General features: G+C 42.4%; 3 protein-coding genes across 3 annotated transcripts in view; all 3 read left to right on the top strand.

The window, feature by feature from the left end:
• The first annotated feature begins 1,863 nt into the window (after positions 1-1,863).
• On the top strand, positions 1,864-9,510 carry LOC131984315 (gastrula zinc finger protein XlCGF57.1-like). The gene is made up of 3 exons (XM_059349176.1): positions 1,864-2,208; positions 5,474-6,257; positions 8,490-9,510. Exons 1-3 carry the CDS (start codon positions 1,932-1,934, stop codon positions 9,190-9,192), a joined length of 1,764 nt encoding a protein of 587 aa, XP_059205159.1. The 5' UTR covers positions 1,864-1,931; the 3' UTR covers positions 9,193-9,510.
• Positions 9,511-16,441: 6,931 nt separating this feature from the next.
• On the top strand, positions 16,442-18,198 carry LOC131985596 (nuclear factor 7, ovary-like). The gene has a single exon (XM_059350790.1). It carries the CDS (start codon positions 16,627-16,629, stop codon positions 18,016-18,018), a length of 1,392 nt encoding a protein of 463 aa, XP_059206773.1. The 5' UTR covers positions 16,442-16,626; the 3' UTR covers positions 18,019-18,198.
• LOC131985595 (zinc finger protein 791-like) overlaps positions 16,540-18,663 on the top strand; it is a 14,714-nt gene continuing 12,590 nt past the window's right edge. The window contains exon 1 of the mRNA XM_059350789.1: positions 16,540-16,563. The gene's annotated coding sequence lies outside the window, so the exon portion shown is untranslated. The remainder of the gene's footprint in view (positions 16,564-18,663) is intronic.

The raw sequence follows: 18,663 nt of genomic DNA, 5'->3' as shown, positions 1-18,663 counted from the left end.
AGGAGAGAAGATGCTCTCTGAAGAGCTGGGTCTTCAGGAGTTTTTTAAAGGTAGAGAGGGACGCCCCTGCTCTGGTAGGAACTACCATTTATTTAACCTGCAGGTGGTGCCACCTCCCTCTCCTCGTGACTGATTTGGTATTCAGTTGTCACATGGTTACAGGTTCACTGAAATGAAATAAAACGACGGTTTACGTATGTAAACACGGTTTTATGAATGAAGTGAACCTGTAACCATACGAGGTCACTCGGCGGTGAAGGTAGGCATCCTTCCCAGTCAATAGAAAGAGGGAGAGTGCGTAGGTGCGCCTCACATATATACACAGGTGTAGTGATTGACGGCGCACCCACAGCTGCGATTAATTTGGTATAATGCCTCCTACCCGAGGGTTGTAGTCACATGGTTACAGGTTCACTTCATTCATAAAACCGTGTTTACATACGTAAACCTTCGTTCTTTAAGGTGTGTTCTCTGTTTTGATTTTTAAGGGTTAAATGCAGAGGATGAATTTTTCCGTCCTTGGATAACAAAATAATTGATCTTATTTATTTAAGGTTCTACTAGTGTCACTGAAGGTTCTTAAAGGTCAGGTTGAGAACCCTGCAGTGAATCTATACAGTTCCAGTCTGTTTGTTTGTTTGTTTTTAAACACTGCATCATCATCAGTCACGGGTCGCCACAGTTAGCCTCCATCAGGCAGGTGCACACGGAGGGCCCTCGGGGTGCTTGGGCCCCTGGGGCCCTCGGCGTGCTTGGGCCCCTGGGGCCCTCGGCGTGCTTGGGCCCCTGGGGCCCTCGGGGTGCTTGGGCCCCTGGGGCCCTCGGCGTGCTTGGGCCCCTGGGGCCCTCGGCGTGCTTGGGCCCCTAGGGCTCTTTCTGCCTCGTATTAAAAAGTCCCTCTGAGTGGGTTTTTTGTTTGTTTTTTTAAATAACATGAATAAATAGGGATGTAAAAAAACGGCGCTACAAAAACTCCACGCTAGTTTACCGTACCCAGAGAGAGAGAGAGAGAGAGAGATAGAGAGAGAGAGAGAGAGAGAGAGACAGAGAGAGAGAGAGAGAGACAGAGAGCGAGAGAGAGAGGGAGAGAGAGAGAGAGGGAGAGAGAGAGAGAGAGACAGAGAGACAGAGAGAGAGAGAGAGAGAGTGAGAGAGAGAGAGAGAGAGAGAGAGTGAGAGAGACAGAGACAGAGAGAGAGAGACAGAGAGCGAGAGAGAGAGGGAGAGAGAGAGAGAGAGAGAGAATAATTATAATAATTATATAATAATTACATAATAATAATAATGATTATAATATAAAAAAATAAAAATCAGCATTCCGGGGATATAAACTGTAGGTTATCTAAAACAATTTTGGGTGCGCTTTGGGTGCACACGTGCTGCCCCTTTCTTTACTTCGAGCCCCTCTAGAACCCTCTAGAACCCTCTAGAACAGGGATGGGCAACTGGAGGCCCGGGGCCACATACGGCCCTCACCCTCACTTGAAGTGGCCCTCAGTACAACTACATGCAAAAGAAATCACAGTAAGTGTTTATTTTTTATTTGCTTCAAACCTTTTGTATTCCTATTTATACTGTTAAACACGCGTCTGAGCATGAAATATGTTGAGTTACTGCACTGTACACATTTAAATACAGTTTCATCATATCTGGTTAGTGATGCTCCTGTATGGCCCTGTGCTAGTGAACATGAAACACTGTGGCCCCTGCAGCATTTAGGTTGCTCATCCCGGGTCTAGAACCATGTGCTAGAACCACAGAACCTGGCCTCCGCTCCAGCAGAGGGCGCTCCTCCTCCTCCTCCTCCTCCTCCTCCTCCGAGCGGAACTGTGTGTGTTTTACTGTGTTTTACTGTGTGTTAGTGTCTTTGTCCCAGCAGCAGCAGGATGTGTTAGTGTGTGTGTGTGTGTGTGTGTTGGTGTGTCAGCAGGATGTGCGGGCTGCAGCTGCTGCGGGTCTCGGTCCATGAGCGGATGAGCGCCGCCGCTGCAGACCTCCTGCTGCGGCTGGAGGAAGGAGGAGGAGAAGCGGCGCTGAGGTCGCTGCTCACCGAGCGGCTCGCGGCGGCGGCGGAGGAGATCGTCGCTCTGCTGGAGGAAACCGTGGCGGAGTACGAGGAGCGAGCGGAGCGGTCGGAGCGGGAGGTCTGCCGCCAGAGGAGGCTGCTCGATGCCGTGCTCAAGCCCCAAGTCCGGCTGCACAGAGCGGGTGAGGACCGGGGGGAGGACCGGGGGGACCGGGGGGACCGGGGGGGGGGGGGGGGGGGGGGGGGACCGGGAGGACCGGGAGGGGGACCAGGGGGGACCGGGGACACGCACAGAGACTACCACTTCCGCTCCTCTTCAAAATAAAAGCCCTGTGACACAGCTCCCAGAATGAACCAGGTCTCTCTTTTAGGGTTGTCACGATACTAAAATTTTCAACTCGATACGATACTCAGGAAAATATTCGATCTCGATACCATTTTCGATACCACCAGGATAAAAACAAAGACCCCAAAATTTAACAGAAATAGTTTTATTAACAAGAAAAATGCAACATGTAAAAATGAACAGAACCACAGGTTAAATATTTATAATAAAAACAGTTGTGCAAAAAGAAACTGCAACTATGATAACAAGCTTCAGATACTCGGTACTTTTGAAAATGAGTGTCGTGTCCGGATACAATGTTCTAGTATCGATACTTTTTTGAGTATCGATACTTTTGACAACCCTAATATATATATATATATATATATATATATATATATATATATATTTATAAATTCTGTTGCTTTTACAGAACAAAACTGTCAGCTGTGGTTACCAGAATGATTCTGCAAAAAATACAGTACAAATGTAAACAACTTTACAGAACAACTTGTAAATTTTACTGGTATTCAGTGTACAATAAATAATAACTGGATGTTAATTTACTGGTATTCAATGCACAATAAGCAAAATCTGCATGTAAATGTTTCATAAATAATTAGTATAAAAGCAGCATCATCCTGTTAAATTAGCAGTAAAGGATGCTATAATCTGCAACTTTAAAGTTGTTCTGTAAAGATGTTGACATATGTTCTCTATTTCTTACGGAAATATTCTGGTAACCACGGCGGCCTGTTTTTATCTGTAAAAACAACGGGACGTTTTTACAGTACAGTTTTTACAGTAACAATATATATATATAACATATATATATATATAACATATATATATATACATATATATATAACATATATATATATGTATATTCTTTGATTTACTGTAATTAAAAGCAACTCCAACAGTGATATTCATTTTTTCTATTTTACGCCGTTTTTCTGACAGTGTTTTACTGTAATTTCTACAAAAAAACCCATATTAATAAATGCTCATTATGACCTATTAGTAATAGTAATCTTAATATTATTTTATCTCACTTTTTTACTTCATCACTATCTAGCCCAGGGGTCTCAAAGTCAGATTACCTGGGGGCCGCTGGAGGTAGTATCAAAATGACCAAAGAAAGACACACAATTACTAAAAAAAGACACAAAGTGACAAAAAAGACACACATATATATATTATATTATATTATATTATAAATTTATATTAAAATATAATGCCTATATTTATTATATTGTCTTTATTTAGGTTTCAATCAAAAGTATTATAACGAATTCAAAATAAATTATGAAAAATAATAATAAATGTTTGTGTATAAAAAAGAAGCTAAAAGACTGAAAACTAGATAAAAAGATGACAAATCAGAACCCCAATAAAATAATCCTGTTGTAATAATAATAATAATAATAATAACAATAAAATAATCCTGTAATAATAATAACAATAAAATAATCCTGTAATAATAATAATAACAATAAAATAATCCTGTAATAATAATAATAACAATAAAATAATCCTGTAATAATAATAATAATAACAATAAAATAATCCTGTAATAATAATGATCACCAATAAAATAAAGCGTAAAGTTATTAAATAGAGCTGTTTGTTTCTCTATATCCACATATGATGTTTATATATATAAACATATATATTTATATAAGAGGTTCTTTAAGGTTCTACTAGTGTCTCTGACAGCGTGAGGTTCTTTCAGGTTCTCGTAGTGTCTCTGACAGGGTGAGGTTCTTTAAGGTTCTACTAGTGTCTCTGACAGGGTGAGGTTCTTTGAGGTTCTACTATTGTCTCTGACAAGCAGGTTCTTTCAGGTTCTACTGATGTCTCTGACAGGGTGAGGTTCTTTCAGGTTCTACTGATGTGTCTGACAGGGTGAGGTTCTTTAAGGTTCTACTGATGTCTCTGACAAGACGAGGTTCTTTAAGGTTCTACTATTGTCTCTGACAAGACAAGGTTCTTTAAGGTTCTACTAGTGTCTCTGACAGGGTGAGGTTCTTTAAGGTTCTACTAGTGTCTCTGACAAGACGAGGTTCTTTAAGGTTGTACTATTGTCTCTGACAAGACAAGGTTCTTTAAGGTTCTACTAGTGTCTCTGACAAGACGAGGTTCTTTAAGGTTCTACTGATGTCTCTGACAAGACGAGGTTCTTTCAGGTTCTACTGATGTCTCTGACATGGTGAGGTTCTTTAAGGTTCTACTAGTGTCTCTGACATGGTGAGGTTCTTTAAGGTTCTACTAGTGTCTCTGACAGGGTGAGGTTCTTTCAGGTTCTCGTAGTGTCTCTGACAGGGTGAGGTTCTTTAAGGTTCTACTAGTGTCTCTGACAGGGTGAGGTTCTTTCAGGTTCTCCTGATGTCTATCACAGGGTGAGGTTCTTTCAGGTTCTACTGATGTCTCTGACAGGGTGAGGTTCTTTAAGGTTCTACTAGTGTCTCTGACAGGGTTAGGTTCTTTCAGGTTCTCCTAGTGTCTCTGACAGGGTGAGGTTCTTTCAGGTTCTACTAGTGTCTCTGACAGGGTGAGGTTCTTTCAGGTTCTACTGATGTCTCTGACAGGGTGAGGTTCTGTCAGGTTCTCGTAGTGTCTCTGACAGGGTGAGGTTCTTTCAGGTTCTACTGATGTCTCTGACAGGGTGAGGTTCTTTAAGGTTCTACTAGTGTCTCTGACAGGGTTAGGTTCTTTCAGGTTCTCCTAGTGTCTCTGACAGGGTGAGGTTCTTTAAGGTTCTACTAATGTCTCTGACAAGACGAGGTTCTTTCAGGTTCTACTCGTGTCTCTGACAGGGTGAGGTTCTTTCAGGTTCTACTAGTGTCTCTGACAGGGTGAGGTTCTTTCAGGTTCTACTGATGTCTCTGACAGGGTGAGGTTCTTTCAGGTTCTCCTAATGTCTATCACAGGGTGAGGTTCTTTCAGGTTCTCCTCGTGTCTCTGACAGGGTGAGGTTCTTTCAGGTTCTCCTAGTGTCTCTGACAGGGTGAGGTTCTTTCAGGTTCTCCTCGTGTCTCTGACAGGGTGAGGTTCCTTAAGGTTCTCCTAGTGTCTCTGGTTCTACTCTGACTGATTGCGTTGGTCTGGTTTCTCCTCAGACTCTCTGCAGGAGGTGATCCTGATCAAAGACCTGCAGCCTCCCGTTTCCCCTAGCGACGCCTCCTGCCCGTCGCCCGGCGACCAGCCGCCCGTCTCCCCGAGCAGCTCGGACGCCTGCAGCGACGGCGTTCCGGACGGAACCTGGAGCGAACAGAGACCCCTGGTTCTTCCGAGGAGGAGGAGGAGGAGGAGGGGCCGGCCGGCGCTCGCCGCCAGGAGCCGAAGGAGGCGTTCGAGTCCGGCTCGGAGCTTCGGCTGCCAGGTGTGCGGCCGCGCTCTGCAGGGGAAAGGCTTCCTGCTCAAACACGTCCTGAAGGTCTGCGGCAGCGACCCCCAGCACTGCTGCGGGTTCTGCGGAGATCGCCTGGACTCGGCCGACGCCCTGACGGAACACCTGCAGGATCACCTGCTGAACAGTAAAACCTGCTCCTTCTGCGGGAAAACCTTCCAGTCCATCCTGGCGCAGGAGCTGCACGTGCGCCTGCACACCGGAGAGAAACCGTACAGCTGCGACGTCTGCGGGAAGAAGTTCAGCCAGAAGGGGAACCTGACGTCACACATGCGGGTCCACGCCGCAGAGAAACCGTTCAAATGTAAAGAGTGCGGCCGCGCCTTCTGCCACATGACGTCTCTGGAGCGCCACATGCAGGAGCACGGCGGCGGCGAGGAGGAGGTGCACGCCTGCAGCGCCTGCGACCAGAAGTTCAGCAAGTGGCGCAGCCTGCGGCGCCACATGGCGACTCATCAGAGGGACGCCGCCGACACGCCCAAGAGGTTCCGCAGGTAGGGATGCCATGGTTACCCCTTTTCACCGTTAACCGCGGTGTTAAACGATACGGTTAGTTCACCGTAACGTTTCCTAAATATATCGCCAATTTCAGTAAAAGATTCTGCTGGAACCATGTTGGTAGATCAGCGCAACTCGCCCGGAACGAAAATAAAGTTACACAACAACCACGTGTCACCACTTGTGTTGTTTTGTTTTCGGTCCGTGCACAAAATGACCAACCAATGACACAAAATGATTTTTGAAAAAAAGTGACCAAAATTTACACAAAGTGATCAAAAAAGACACAAAATATTTTTTTTTAAAAACGACACAAAATGACCAAAAAATTTAACAAAATAAGAAAAACCCCCACAAAATTACACAAAATGATAAAAAAAAAACACAAAATGACCAGAAAATGACACGAAATGATAAAAAAAAAAACCTCAAAATGACCAGAAAATGACACAAAATGATAAAAAAAACAACAACAAATAATTACCAAAAAAAGACACAAAGTGACCAAAAATGATTAGAAAAAAAAACACACAAATTGATCCAAAAATGACACTAGACGCGTGTCACCACTTGTGTTGCTTTGTTTTCAGTCGGTGCAGCTGCAGGCGGAGGTGACAGCAGGTAAAACATGAAAGAACCTGTAAAATCATCCGTGTGGGAATGTTTGGCTACCCAACAAATGACCAAGGTGTTATTGTTGAAGATTAAATTAAGCCGCATCACGTACGTAGAGCCGGACATGACGGTCTGCCGTTAAAACAGGAAACACATCAAACATGTTTCAACAGCTGCAGGATAACCAGCCGGTGCTGTACGACAACGTAAAGGTGAATAGAAACTGGAATAATCATGTCAATGTTTACCAACAGAACAATTAATTGGTAGAAAATACTCACCGTGTCATTTGTCATTAATTGTGTGCGACATTAATTGGGCTACAGAGCAACGGGACGAGTGAAGCCGCATCACGTACGTAGAGCCGGACACTTCTCATAGTGAGTGAGACAGTCTGAGTGTCTCTGTGTAATTAATGTTTATATCAGAAACAGTGAAGTAATCTTCTAAAGGTCGTCAGTCAGTCAACATTTATCATTATTACCTCCGTCTGTTTCTCTATTAAAGCTCTATGAGATGTCCCTTTCATTTATTACTCGTTTATTTTTGGCAAAAAAAATAATTTAAAGGACCAAAATAATATATACATATTTTTATCTACATAAGATTAGACCAATTATTAAAATGATTTTAATAGCTTAAACATTTAGTATGTATGACATTCCCCATGAGGATTATTATAATTTTTCTTGTAGTTTTTGGTTACTTTATATTGTTTCTATACTATTTTGTTATGAGAACAGAGGGAAATAAATAAAAATAAGACCAATAAGTAGAACTGCAACAATTATTTGATTAATCGAACAATAATCGATTATTAAATTAATCATCAACTACTTTCATAATCCAATAATTGGTTTGAGCAGTTTTTTTTAAAGACAATAAGTCCAAATTCTTCTTCAATGTGAATATTTCTGGTTTCTTTGTTCCTTTATGACAAACTGAATATCTCTTTGGTTTGTGGACAAAACAAGAGATTTGAGGACGTCATCTTGTGGTTTGGAAACACTCATTGATATTTTTATACATTTTATTCACCAAACAACTAATCCATTAATCGTTTAAATGATCAACAGATTAATCCATAATGAAAATAATCGTTAGTTGCAGCCCTAATATAAGTGTTAATGTGATTTGACTTATTCATAGTAGTGTGAAATTAATTAATGCAAAAATAATCGTGATAATATCGTGATTATTTCTCTGACAATAATCAAAAGTTACAAAATTACAAAAAACTGACAAATTTACAAGAAAAAAGTGACAAAATAACAAGAAAAAAGTGACAAAATTACAAAAGTGACAAATTTACAAGAAAAAAATGTACAAGAAAAGTGAAAAAATAACAAAAGAAATGACAAAATTACAAAAAAAGTGACAAAATTACAATAAAAAAAGTGACAAATTTACAAGAAAAAAATGTACAAGAAAAGTGAAAAAATAACAAAAGAAATGACAAAATTACAAAAAAAGTGACAAAATTACAATAAAAAAAGTGACAAATTTACAAGAAAAAAGTGACAAAATAACGGAGATAATATCGTGGTTATTTCTCTGATAATAATCGTGTAAATAATAATAAACGTCTGTAACGGTGACGTCCCTTTCTGCAGGTCGGCGCCGTCCTTCCGCTGCAGAGTGTGCGGGGACGCCTTCGACAAGAGGACGTCGCTGGTGAAGCACGTGGAGACTCACCTGCAGGACCCGGACGGCTGCTGCGGACTCTGCGGACACCAGTACGAGTCCCCCGCCAGCCTCGCCGCCCACCTGCACTCCCACCGCGAGATCGGCAACACCTGCCACGTCTGCGGGAAGAGCTTCCCGGCTCACGCGGCGCTGGAGATGCACATGAGGATCCACACCGGGGAGAAACCGTACTCCTGCAGCTTCTGCGGGAAGAGCTTCAACCAGAGCGGCAACCTGAAGACGCACCTGAAGATCCACACGGGGGAGAGGGCGTTCTCCTGCACGCTCTGCGGGAAGGGCTTCACCCAGAAACAGACTCTGGACACTCACGTCCGCTTCCACAACAAGGAGCGCCGCTTCCTGTGCCAGGTGTGCGGGAAGGGCTTCATGCAGGAGGTGGACCTGAAGAGACACATGCTGATCCACACCGGGGAGAAACCCTACAGCTGCAGGGTCTGCGGGAAGAGCTTCCAGGCCAAACGCTCGCTCAACGGACACGTCAAAGTCCACCTGAAGGCGCACGCCGCCGGAGGGGGGGCGGGGCCGGACCAGGACCAGAACTCAGAGCAGCCGGACCAGAACTCTGAGCAGCAGCCCAACAGCTTCTACTCCGGATTCATCCAACTGTAGACGACGGAAGATGAAACGGGCTGTTTTTATTTCTCTCTCTCTTTGAAAGAACAAAAGAAGAAGAAATGTTTAAATAATAAATAAACAGAATGAAACATAACAAAGTTTCTGTCCGTCTCTGAAAACTACAGCTCCCATGAGCCTCGGCTGCTGTCGCCATGGTTACGGAGTTTAACGTTTTCTTAATTCTCGTAAAATTATATTTTTCTCTAAATGTTTGTTTACAAAAGCTTTAAAGCCGACAGGAAGCTCAGAGTAAACATTAATGCACCGAAAATAATGTAATAAATAAATGTTTGTTTATTATTTAGAGATAAACGTTTGTTTTTCTTCTTTTATATTAATTCTCCTGTGAATTTAATTCCCTTTTTTAAATTTATTTTATTTTTATTTTTATTTATTATTATTGATGATATCTGACAGGATCTAATGATAAATATGAATATTGATAATATCTGACAGGATCTAATGATAAATATGAATATTGATAATATCTGACAGGATCTAATGATAAATATTAATATTGATAATATCTGACAGGATCTAATGATAAATATGAATATTGATAATATCTGACAGGATCTAATGATAAATATGAATATTGATGATATCTGACAGGATTTAATGATAAATATGTATATTGATAATATCTGACAGGATCTCATTCGTGTCGCTGGTTTGTGGACGTTTGAAGCATCGGTTTCAGCGTCATGCTCGTCGCCATCTTGGTTTCAGAAACAGGAAGCAGGAGGAGGAGCTGACGGAGCGGCCGAGTCATCTCCATATGAACCATTTAGGCCTAAAACGGCTGGAAAAGGTTTCAAGTGTCAACGCTTCCTACTAAATAATAGATCAAAGTATCTGAGAGCTTATAGCTGTTATATCTGAGCTCCTCCGCTATAGTCGTCTCCACCATGATCTATAACTCCTGGGAAAGTCCCATGATGCATTGGGACACTCCCTCATGGATTCTCATTTTGTCTTTTTGTGTCTTTTTTTAGTAATTTTATATCTTTTTTTAGTCATTTTGTGTCTTTTTTTAATCATTTTTTCGTCTTTTTTTGTCATTTTGTGTCTTTTTTTGTCATTTTGTGTCTTTTTTTAGTTATTTTGTGTCTTTTTTGTCATTTTGTGTCTTTTTTAAGTCTTTGTGTATTTTTTGGTCATTTTGTGTCTTTTTAAAGTCTTTTTGTGGTCATTTTGTCTTTTTTAGTCATTTTGTGTCTTTTTTAAGTCTTTTTGTGTGTTTTTTGTCATTTTGTGTCTTTTTTAAGTCTTTGTGTATTTTTTGGTCATTTTGTGTCTTTTTGGTCATTTTGTCTTTTATGGTCATTTTGTTTCTTTTTTAAGTCTTTTTGTGTCTTTTTTGTCATTTTGTGTCTTTTTTAGTCTTTTTGTGTCTTTTTTGGTCATTTTGTGTCTTTAGTCTTTTTGTGTCTTTTTTGGTCATTTTGTGTCTTTTTTTAGTTATTTTGTGTCTTTTTTAAGTCTTTTTGTGTCTTTTTTGTCATTTTGTGTCTTTTTTAGTCTTTTAGTGTCTTTTTTGTTCATTTTGTGTCTTTTTTTAGTCATTTTGTGTCTTTTTTAAGTCTTTTTTAGTCATTTTGTGTCTTTTTTTAGTAATTTTGTGTCTTTTTTTGGTGATGATTTCATATTTCTGTAAAAGTCCCATGATGCATTGCGACACTCCCACATGTATTCTGATGCATTTCATTGGCCAAGAGACCGAAAATAGGTGGAAAAAACTAAAAATACTACAAAACGACGTTTCCTCTTTAATGGTAGAATAACACAACAGAACCCAACAGGTTTTAATGGTAGAAATGTGGTGATGCTTTCCCGCCTTAAATGGGTTAACTGGGATGTTAGTTTTGGCGGGAAGCAAGAACCAGCTGTTAGTGGGAGGAGTTTCAGAGTGTTCTGTCTTTAATCGCCTCCGAATCAAAGAAAGAAAACGGAGCAGCGACTCCTCGGAGAGACGATAAATAAACTGTCATGAAGTGAAAACACAGCGAAAGGCAAAGATCAAACCGCCAAACCTCCTTTTTTATATCTATATAACATTATATATGACTTTATTGACTTTATTTATTCTTTCAGGATAAACCAACCCAGGACTTTCACCTGGGAGACGTTAAAAAAAACTCCAACGTAAAATTACCAAAAAAGACACAAAATTACCAAAAAGGAAGATGCAAAAAGATTTAAAAAAAACGTGAAATGATAAAAACGGAGAAATATGAATTTGAATATAAAGTATTTTCAGTTTACACTGAATATTTGTTATCACATGATGCATAAACAAATACCAGAATATTTACCTAAAGATATATATTTATATTCATATATATATAGTCATCTGTTGTTGTTATTTATAAATACCTGTTATTGTTGTTGTTATTTATAAATACCTGTTATTGTTGTTGTTATTTATAAATACCTGTTATCTGTTGTTATTTATAAATACCTGTTATTGTTGTTGTTATTTATAAATACCTGTTATTGTTGGGTTAGGTATGCTCTTTGTGGATTAAAGTTCAGCTTTCAATACAATAATCCCAGACAGACTCGTTTCTCTCACATGTGCCTGGATAAAGGACGTCCTCCCCAACCGACCCCAGACTGAGTCAGTCAGTCAACGCGCATTCTTTCTTTGTGTCACAATAATTCGTTCTTTTATTGATTAATAGTAACAGAAAAAATAAATAAAACTCATCTTTAAACAGAGAAACCCGCTTTGTCTCAAAATGCGGTTGAAAATTGCTTGCCCTTCCGCTCTCTGGTCAAAAAACACACCTGCCGGTGCTCAGGTAACATCTACATATAACGTCACCGCCCTCCACTGACATCATCATCATCATCATCATCATCATCATCATCATCATCATCATCATCATCATCATCATCATCAATTCAGCCATATGGTGGGTGAAACATAAATCAGCGTAATAGCTTCAACACTGAGCCTGGCCGCCTCTCCTCCTCACGAAGTCTAATTAAACTCCAACCTGCTGCTGACCTTCTACCGCTCCTCCACCCGCAGCCTGCTGACCTTCTACCGCTCCTCCACCCACAGCCTGCTGACCTTCTACCGCTCCTCCACCCACAGCCTGCTGACCTTCTACCGCTCCTCCACCCACAGCCTGCTGACCTTCTACCGCTCCTCCACCCACAGCCTGCTGACCTTCTACCGCTCCTCCACCCACAGCCTGCTGACCTTCTACCGCTCCTCCACCCACAGCCTGCTGACCTTCTACCGCTCCTCCACCCACAGCCTGCTGACCTTCTACCGCTCCTCCACCCACAGCCTGCTGACCTTCTACCGCTCCTCCACCCACAGCCTGCTGACCTTCTACCGCTCCTCCACCCACAGCCTGCTGACCTTCTACCGCTCCTCCACCCACAGCCTGCTGACCTTCTACCGCTCCTCCATCCACAGCCTGCTGACATACGCATCACAGTGACAGAGAGGCTCCAGAGGGTTGTCAAGGAGACAGAGAGGCTCCAGAGGGTTGTCAAGGAGACAGAGAGCTGGATCCGGCTCTTACCTTTGACCCATTTCCTCAGCAGAGCCAGAACCAGAACCAGAACCATCACTAGGACAGCTTCACCCTGCTCTGACCTTTGACCTGTTGCCTCAGCAGAGCCAGAACCAGAACCAGAACCATCACTAGGACAGCTCCACCCTGCTCTGACCTTTGACCTGTTGCCTCAGCAGAGCCAGAACCAGAACCAGAACCATCACTAGGACAGCTCCACCTGGCTCTGACCTTTGACCTGTTGCCTCAGCAGAACCAGAACCAGAACCAGAACCATCACTAGGGCAGCTCCACCTGGCTCTGACCTTTGACCTGTTGCCTCAGCAGAGCCAGAACCAGAACCAGAACCATCACTAGGACAGCTCCACCCTGCTCTGACCTTTGACCTGTTGCCTCAGCAGAGCCAGAACCAGAACCAGAACCATCACTAGGACAGCTCCACCTGGCTCTGACCTTTGACCTGTTGCCTCAGCAGAGCCAGAACCAGAACCAGAACCATCACTAGGGCAGCTCCACCTGGCTCTGACCTTTGACCTGTTGCCTCAGCAGAGCCAGAACCAGAACCAGAACCATCACTAGGACAGCTCCACCCTGCTCTGACCTTTGACCTGTTGCCTCAGCAGAGCCAGAACCAGAACTAGAACCATCACTAGGACAGCTCCACCTGGCTCTGACCTTTGACCTGTTGCCTCAGCAGAGCCAGAACCAGAACCAGAACCATCACTAGGGCAGCTCCACCTGGCTCTGACCTTTGACCTGTTGCCTCAGCAGAGCCAGAACCAGAACCAGAACCATCACTAGGACAGCTCCACCTGGCTCTGACCTTTGACCTGTTGCCTCAGCAGAGCCAGAACCAGAACCAGAACCATCACTAGGACAGCTCCACCCTGCTCTGACCTTTGACCTGTTGCCTCAGCAGAACCAGAACCAGAACCAGAACCATCACTAGGACAGCTTCCACCTGGCTCTGACCTTTGACCTGTTGCCTCAGCAGAACCAGAACCAGAACCAGAACCATCACTAGGACAGCTCCACCCTGCTCTGACCTTTGACCTGTTGCCTCAGCAGAACCAGAACCAGAACCAGAACCATCACTAGGACAGCTTCCACCTGGCTCTGACCTTTGACCTGTTGCCTCAGCAGAGCCAGAACCAGAACCAGAACCATCACTAGGACAGCTCCACCCGGCTCTGACCTTTGACCTGTTGCCTCAGCAGAGCCAGAACCAGAACCAGAACCATCACTAGGACAGCTCCACCTGGCTCTGACCTTTGACCTGTTGCCTCAGCAGAGCCAGAACCAGAGCCAGAACCATCACTAGGACAGCTCCACCCTGCTCTGACCTTTGACCTGTTGCCTCAGCAGAACCAGAACCAGAACCAGAACCATCACTAGGACAGCTCCACCCTGCTCTGACCTTTGACCTGTTGCCCTCAGGGAGGCGCTACAGGTGCATCAGGTCCAAAACAAACAGATTCAAGAACAGTTTCTTCCCAAAAGCAATAACAACCCTGAACTCTCATATGCACTGACTTTCCATATGGACTTTATTACTGTGCAATATTTCTTGGCAATGAGCAATAATTTGTGCAATAATTTGTGCAATAAATTGTCCTTCAATGTGCAATATATTTATGGACACTAAATAGCATCATGGCAGATGGAATTGAAGACTGTGCACCTTACCTCCCTTTCTTGCCTGTTTTACATCATATCTACATTTACTTGCCTAAGTATGTGTATGTTTAAGTTTATATTGTATATTTTTATGTGTTTTATTTATTGTCACACTGCTTTCTGGAGTCAGCTCTTAAATCTCATTGTACATGTGTATAATGACAATAAAGGCATTCTATTCTGTTCTCTTCTATTCTATTCTATTCTCTTCTCTTCTGTTCTATTCTATTCTGTTCTGTTCTATTCTGTTCTGTTCTATTCTATTCTATTCTATTCTATTCTGTTCTGTTCTGTTCTCTTCTCTTCTGTTCTATTCTATTCTATTCTCTTCTCTTCTGTTCTCTTCTCTTCTGTTCTATTCTATTCTGTTCTGTTCTATTCTATTCTATTCTGTTCTATTCTCTTCTGTTCTATTCTATTCTGTTCTGTTCTATTCTATTCTATTCTCTTCTCTTCTGTTCTCTTCTCTTCTGTTCTATTCTATTCTGTTCTATTCTCTTCTGTTCTATTCTATTCTGTTCTGTTCTATTCTATTCTATTCTCTTCTCTTCTGTTCTCTTCTCTTCTGTTCTATTCTATTCTGTTCTGTTCTATTCTATTCTATTCTCTTCTCTTCTGTTCTCTTCTCTTCTGTTCTCTTCTCTTCTGTTCTATTCTATTCTGTTCTATTCTCTTCTCTTCTGTTCTATTCTATTCTATTCTGTTCTATTCTATTCTGTTCTGTTCTAAATCATTTGAAGTTGTCTGTTAACCTGTTTTACACAGACGTACAGACAAACTAACCACTAACTTCCTTCACTCGCTCACACACTGATTCACACACACACACACACACACACACACACACACACACACACACACACACACACACACACACACAGATTAGACTCTTTATAGAACTCTATATTTTAAAGATGTGTGCTTTAATTTGCTTTTATTTGCTTATTTAGAATAAAAACCTTTTTGATTACAAATGCTGTCTATTTAATGTTGTACACTGTGAACGATATATCAACCTCTTATGTGACAAGAATTCACGATTCCTTCAACCACTACTGAATATAAGTATGATAATTTGATTCTAATTATATTCATAATTATTGATCAGTGTTCCAAATGTATATTTTAGTAACTTTATGAGACTGATTTAGGTGAATTGGCTATATTTCTTGTTTTACAGATGGTGCCCCAACGAGCTATGACTTAGAGCAAATCAAGTCATGTCATTTATTATAGTTAATAATTATTTATGATAATTATTAATAATTCTGATAGCCATCTAAACACACTTTAGAAGCGTTGCTCAGGTTCATCCTTACATATCTGGTATCCTTATGGGAGGGTAGACTTTATGATAACGCCTTTTATTTACGTATTTGACGCCCTGTACAAGGAATCATTTATTAATAAAGAGGCATCCTTTAATTCCCAACAACCATAAATAAGAGACGGTTCATCTTTAGTTGAGCTGACTTTTACTTCCAGAGGAACTTGTACACGTTCCAACATGGCTCAGATGGGTTACCAAGCTTCTAACTGGAGAACTCTCCCTCCTGGTTCCTACCATAGAACAGCACACTAGCGCCCTCTGTTGGCCCTGGATAGTAATAACACCTCAATGTCACTTCACAGCAATGACCTGTTAGAACTGCCCACTGAGAACAGTGTAAGTATGAGCCTAACGGAGTCTCTGGGAGGGAAAAGCTTTCACCAGAACATGTTTTACACTGTTCTCCGTGGACAGTCTGAATTTCATACAGAACATTCATTTTGACTGAAATAACAGGATGCAGATCTCAGAACCCCTCCCCCACCAGGTCCACAGCCTCCAAACCACAAACACAAAATACTTCACAGTTCAACCGTCAGCAGGAAAGACAAGCTGAGACTCCGCCCACAAACCCCCCCGCCCCTCATGACTCAGGCTGGAAACAGGAAACAGGGTTTTGTTCTGCTTCAGTGAAGGAAGAGACGCTGAGAGACGCTGAGAGACGCTGAGAGACATTAAGAGACATTAAGAGACATTAAGAGACATTAAGATAATCTACAGACTGAGACTACAGTCACACAGAGAGGACAGCTGCTGGGAACACTGGAAACACTGGAAACCACAAATTGAACGAGTGTTTTACAACAACAGAGACTCAAAGAGGAAGTAAGTTCCAGAGAACAGGGAGTGGCTGAGCTGTTTGTCTGTGTGTTTCCTCTCAGAGACTAAATGGCGTCCAGACTAGAGGAAGAACTCTGCTGTCCGGTCTGTCAGGACGTCTTTAAAGATCCTGTGATCCTGACGTGTCACCACAGCTTCTGTAGAGACTGTCTGCAGAGCTGGTGGACGGAGAAAGACACCAGAGAGTGTCCGGTCTGTAAGAGGAAAGACTCAAAGGAAATATTACCTCCTAACTTTGCTTTGAAGAGCGTGTGTGAGGCCTTCTTACAGGAGAGAGATCAGAGAGCTTCAGAGGCTCTCTGCAGTCTGCACTCTGAGAAACTCAAACTCTTCTGTCTGGACCATCAGCAGCCAGTGTGTCTCGTCTGCAGAGACTCAGAAAAACACTCCAACCACAGATTCAGACCCATCGATGAAGCTGCACAACAACTCAAGAAGGAACTTCAGGAAACTCTGAAACCTTTAAAGAAGAAGTTAAAGAGTTTTACAGAAGTTAAAGTGAAGTTTGATCAAACAGCAGAACACATTCAGGTCCAGGCCCGACGCACAGAGACGCAGATTAAGGAGCAGTTTAAGAAGCTTCACCAGTTTCTAGAAGAGGAAGAGGAGGCCAGGATGGCTGCACTGAGGGAGGAAGAGGAGCAGAAGAGTCAGATGATGAAGGAGAAGATGGAGGCTCTGAGCAGAGAGATAGCAGCTCTTTCAGACACAGTCAGAGCCACAGAGGACCAGCTGAGAGCTGAACACGTCTCATTCCTGCACAACTACAAGGCTGCAGTGGAAAGAGTCCAGCAGCGCCCCCTGCTGGAGGATCCACAGCTGCCCTCAGGAGCTCTGATAGACCAGGCCAAACACCTGGGCAACCTGGCCTTCAACATCTGGAACAAGATGAAGGACATGGTCTCCTACAGCCCTGTTGTTCTGGACCCAAACACTGCTGGTAAAAACCTCCTCCTGTCTGAAGATCTGACCAGTCTGAGACGAGGAGAGGAACAGCAGCTTCCTGATAATCCAGAGAGGATTGATGATGGTTACTGGTCTGTTCTGGGCTCTGAGGGCTTTAACTCAGGGACTCACAGCTGGGACGTCCAGGTTGGAGACAGTAAATGCTGGTATCTGGGTGTGTTACCAGAGTCTGCCCCGAGGAAGAGAGACATAATGTCTGGACGTTGGGTAGTATGGTTCTCTGGTGGTAAATACAGAGCATGCTCTCCATCACATCCAGTCTCTGTTCTCCCAGTCCAGAAGAACCCTCAGAGGATCAGAGTGAATCTGGACTGGAACAGAGGAACGCTGTCGTTCTCTGATGCTGACACCAACACACACATACACACCTTCACACACACTTTCACTGAGACGATGTTTCCATATTTTTGGACTAACTTTGATCTGAAGGTTTCACCAGTGAAAGTCTCTGTGACTGTAGAACACAGTCATTAATAATTCACCGCTTCATTCTTGTTCAGTCCGGATCAGTTTGATCCAGTCCGGTCCGGTCTGGTGTGATCCGGTCCTGTCTAAACCTGATTTAGACTGGTGGTTCCAGTGTTCATGTGTCACTGGGTTTGAATCTGTCATGTGACTCGGTGACGTCATGATTGGCGGCTGTAGCTGGCTCCTGATTGGTCTGGGAGGGTGTTTGGGGGGCGGGGCCTGCTGTGATTCTGCTGTAGACTCATTCTGTAAACAAAAGGTTTTATTTACTTGTTGTTTGTTTTTGTCAATAAAGTGTTTGTAAGAGAGTCGTGAGTTTTCATACGCTGTGAACAGAGCAGACTGGAGACAACAAAAGGTTAATCAGCTCATACGCATGAAGACAAAAAGATTAATATTCATTTTAGTTACTTTACCTGTTTACACAATGAGAAAATATAAAAAGAAATATGTGAAGAAAATAATTATAAAAATCAGTAAATAGGATTCAGAATGAGAATATATTCTGAATAAAAACTTTTATTTCACAGATCAAAGTTGTTTTCTGTTGTCAGTAATCAGATTACTTTACTGCAGTCAAAACTTCTCAACAGTGTTTTATATATTATTAGATTATTATTATTAATGTGAGCTGCTTGATATTCTGTTATG

This window comes from Centropristis striata, chromosome 14, assembly GCF_030273125.1.
Source record: "Centropristis striata isolate RG_2023a ecotype Rhode Island chromosome 14, C.striata_1.0, whole genome shotgun sequence".
NCBI lineage: Eukaryota > Metazoa > Chordata > Actinopteri > Perciformes > Serranidae > Centropristis > Centropristis striata.
This window is presented reverse-complemented; position numbering and strand designations above follow the sequence as displayed.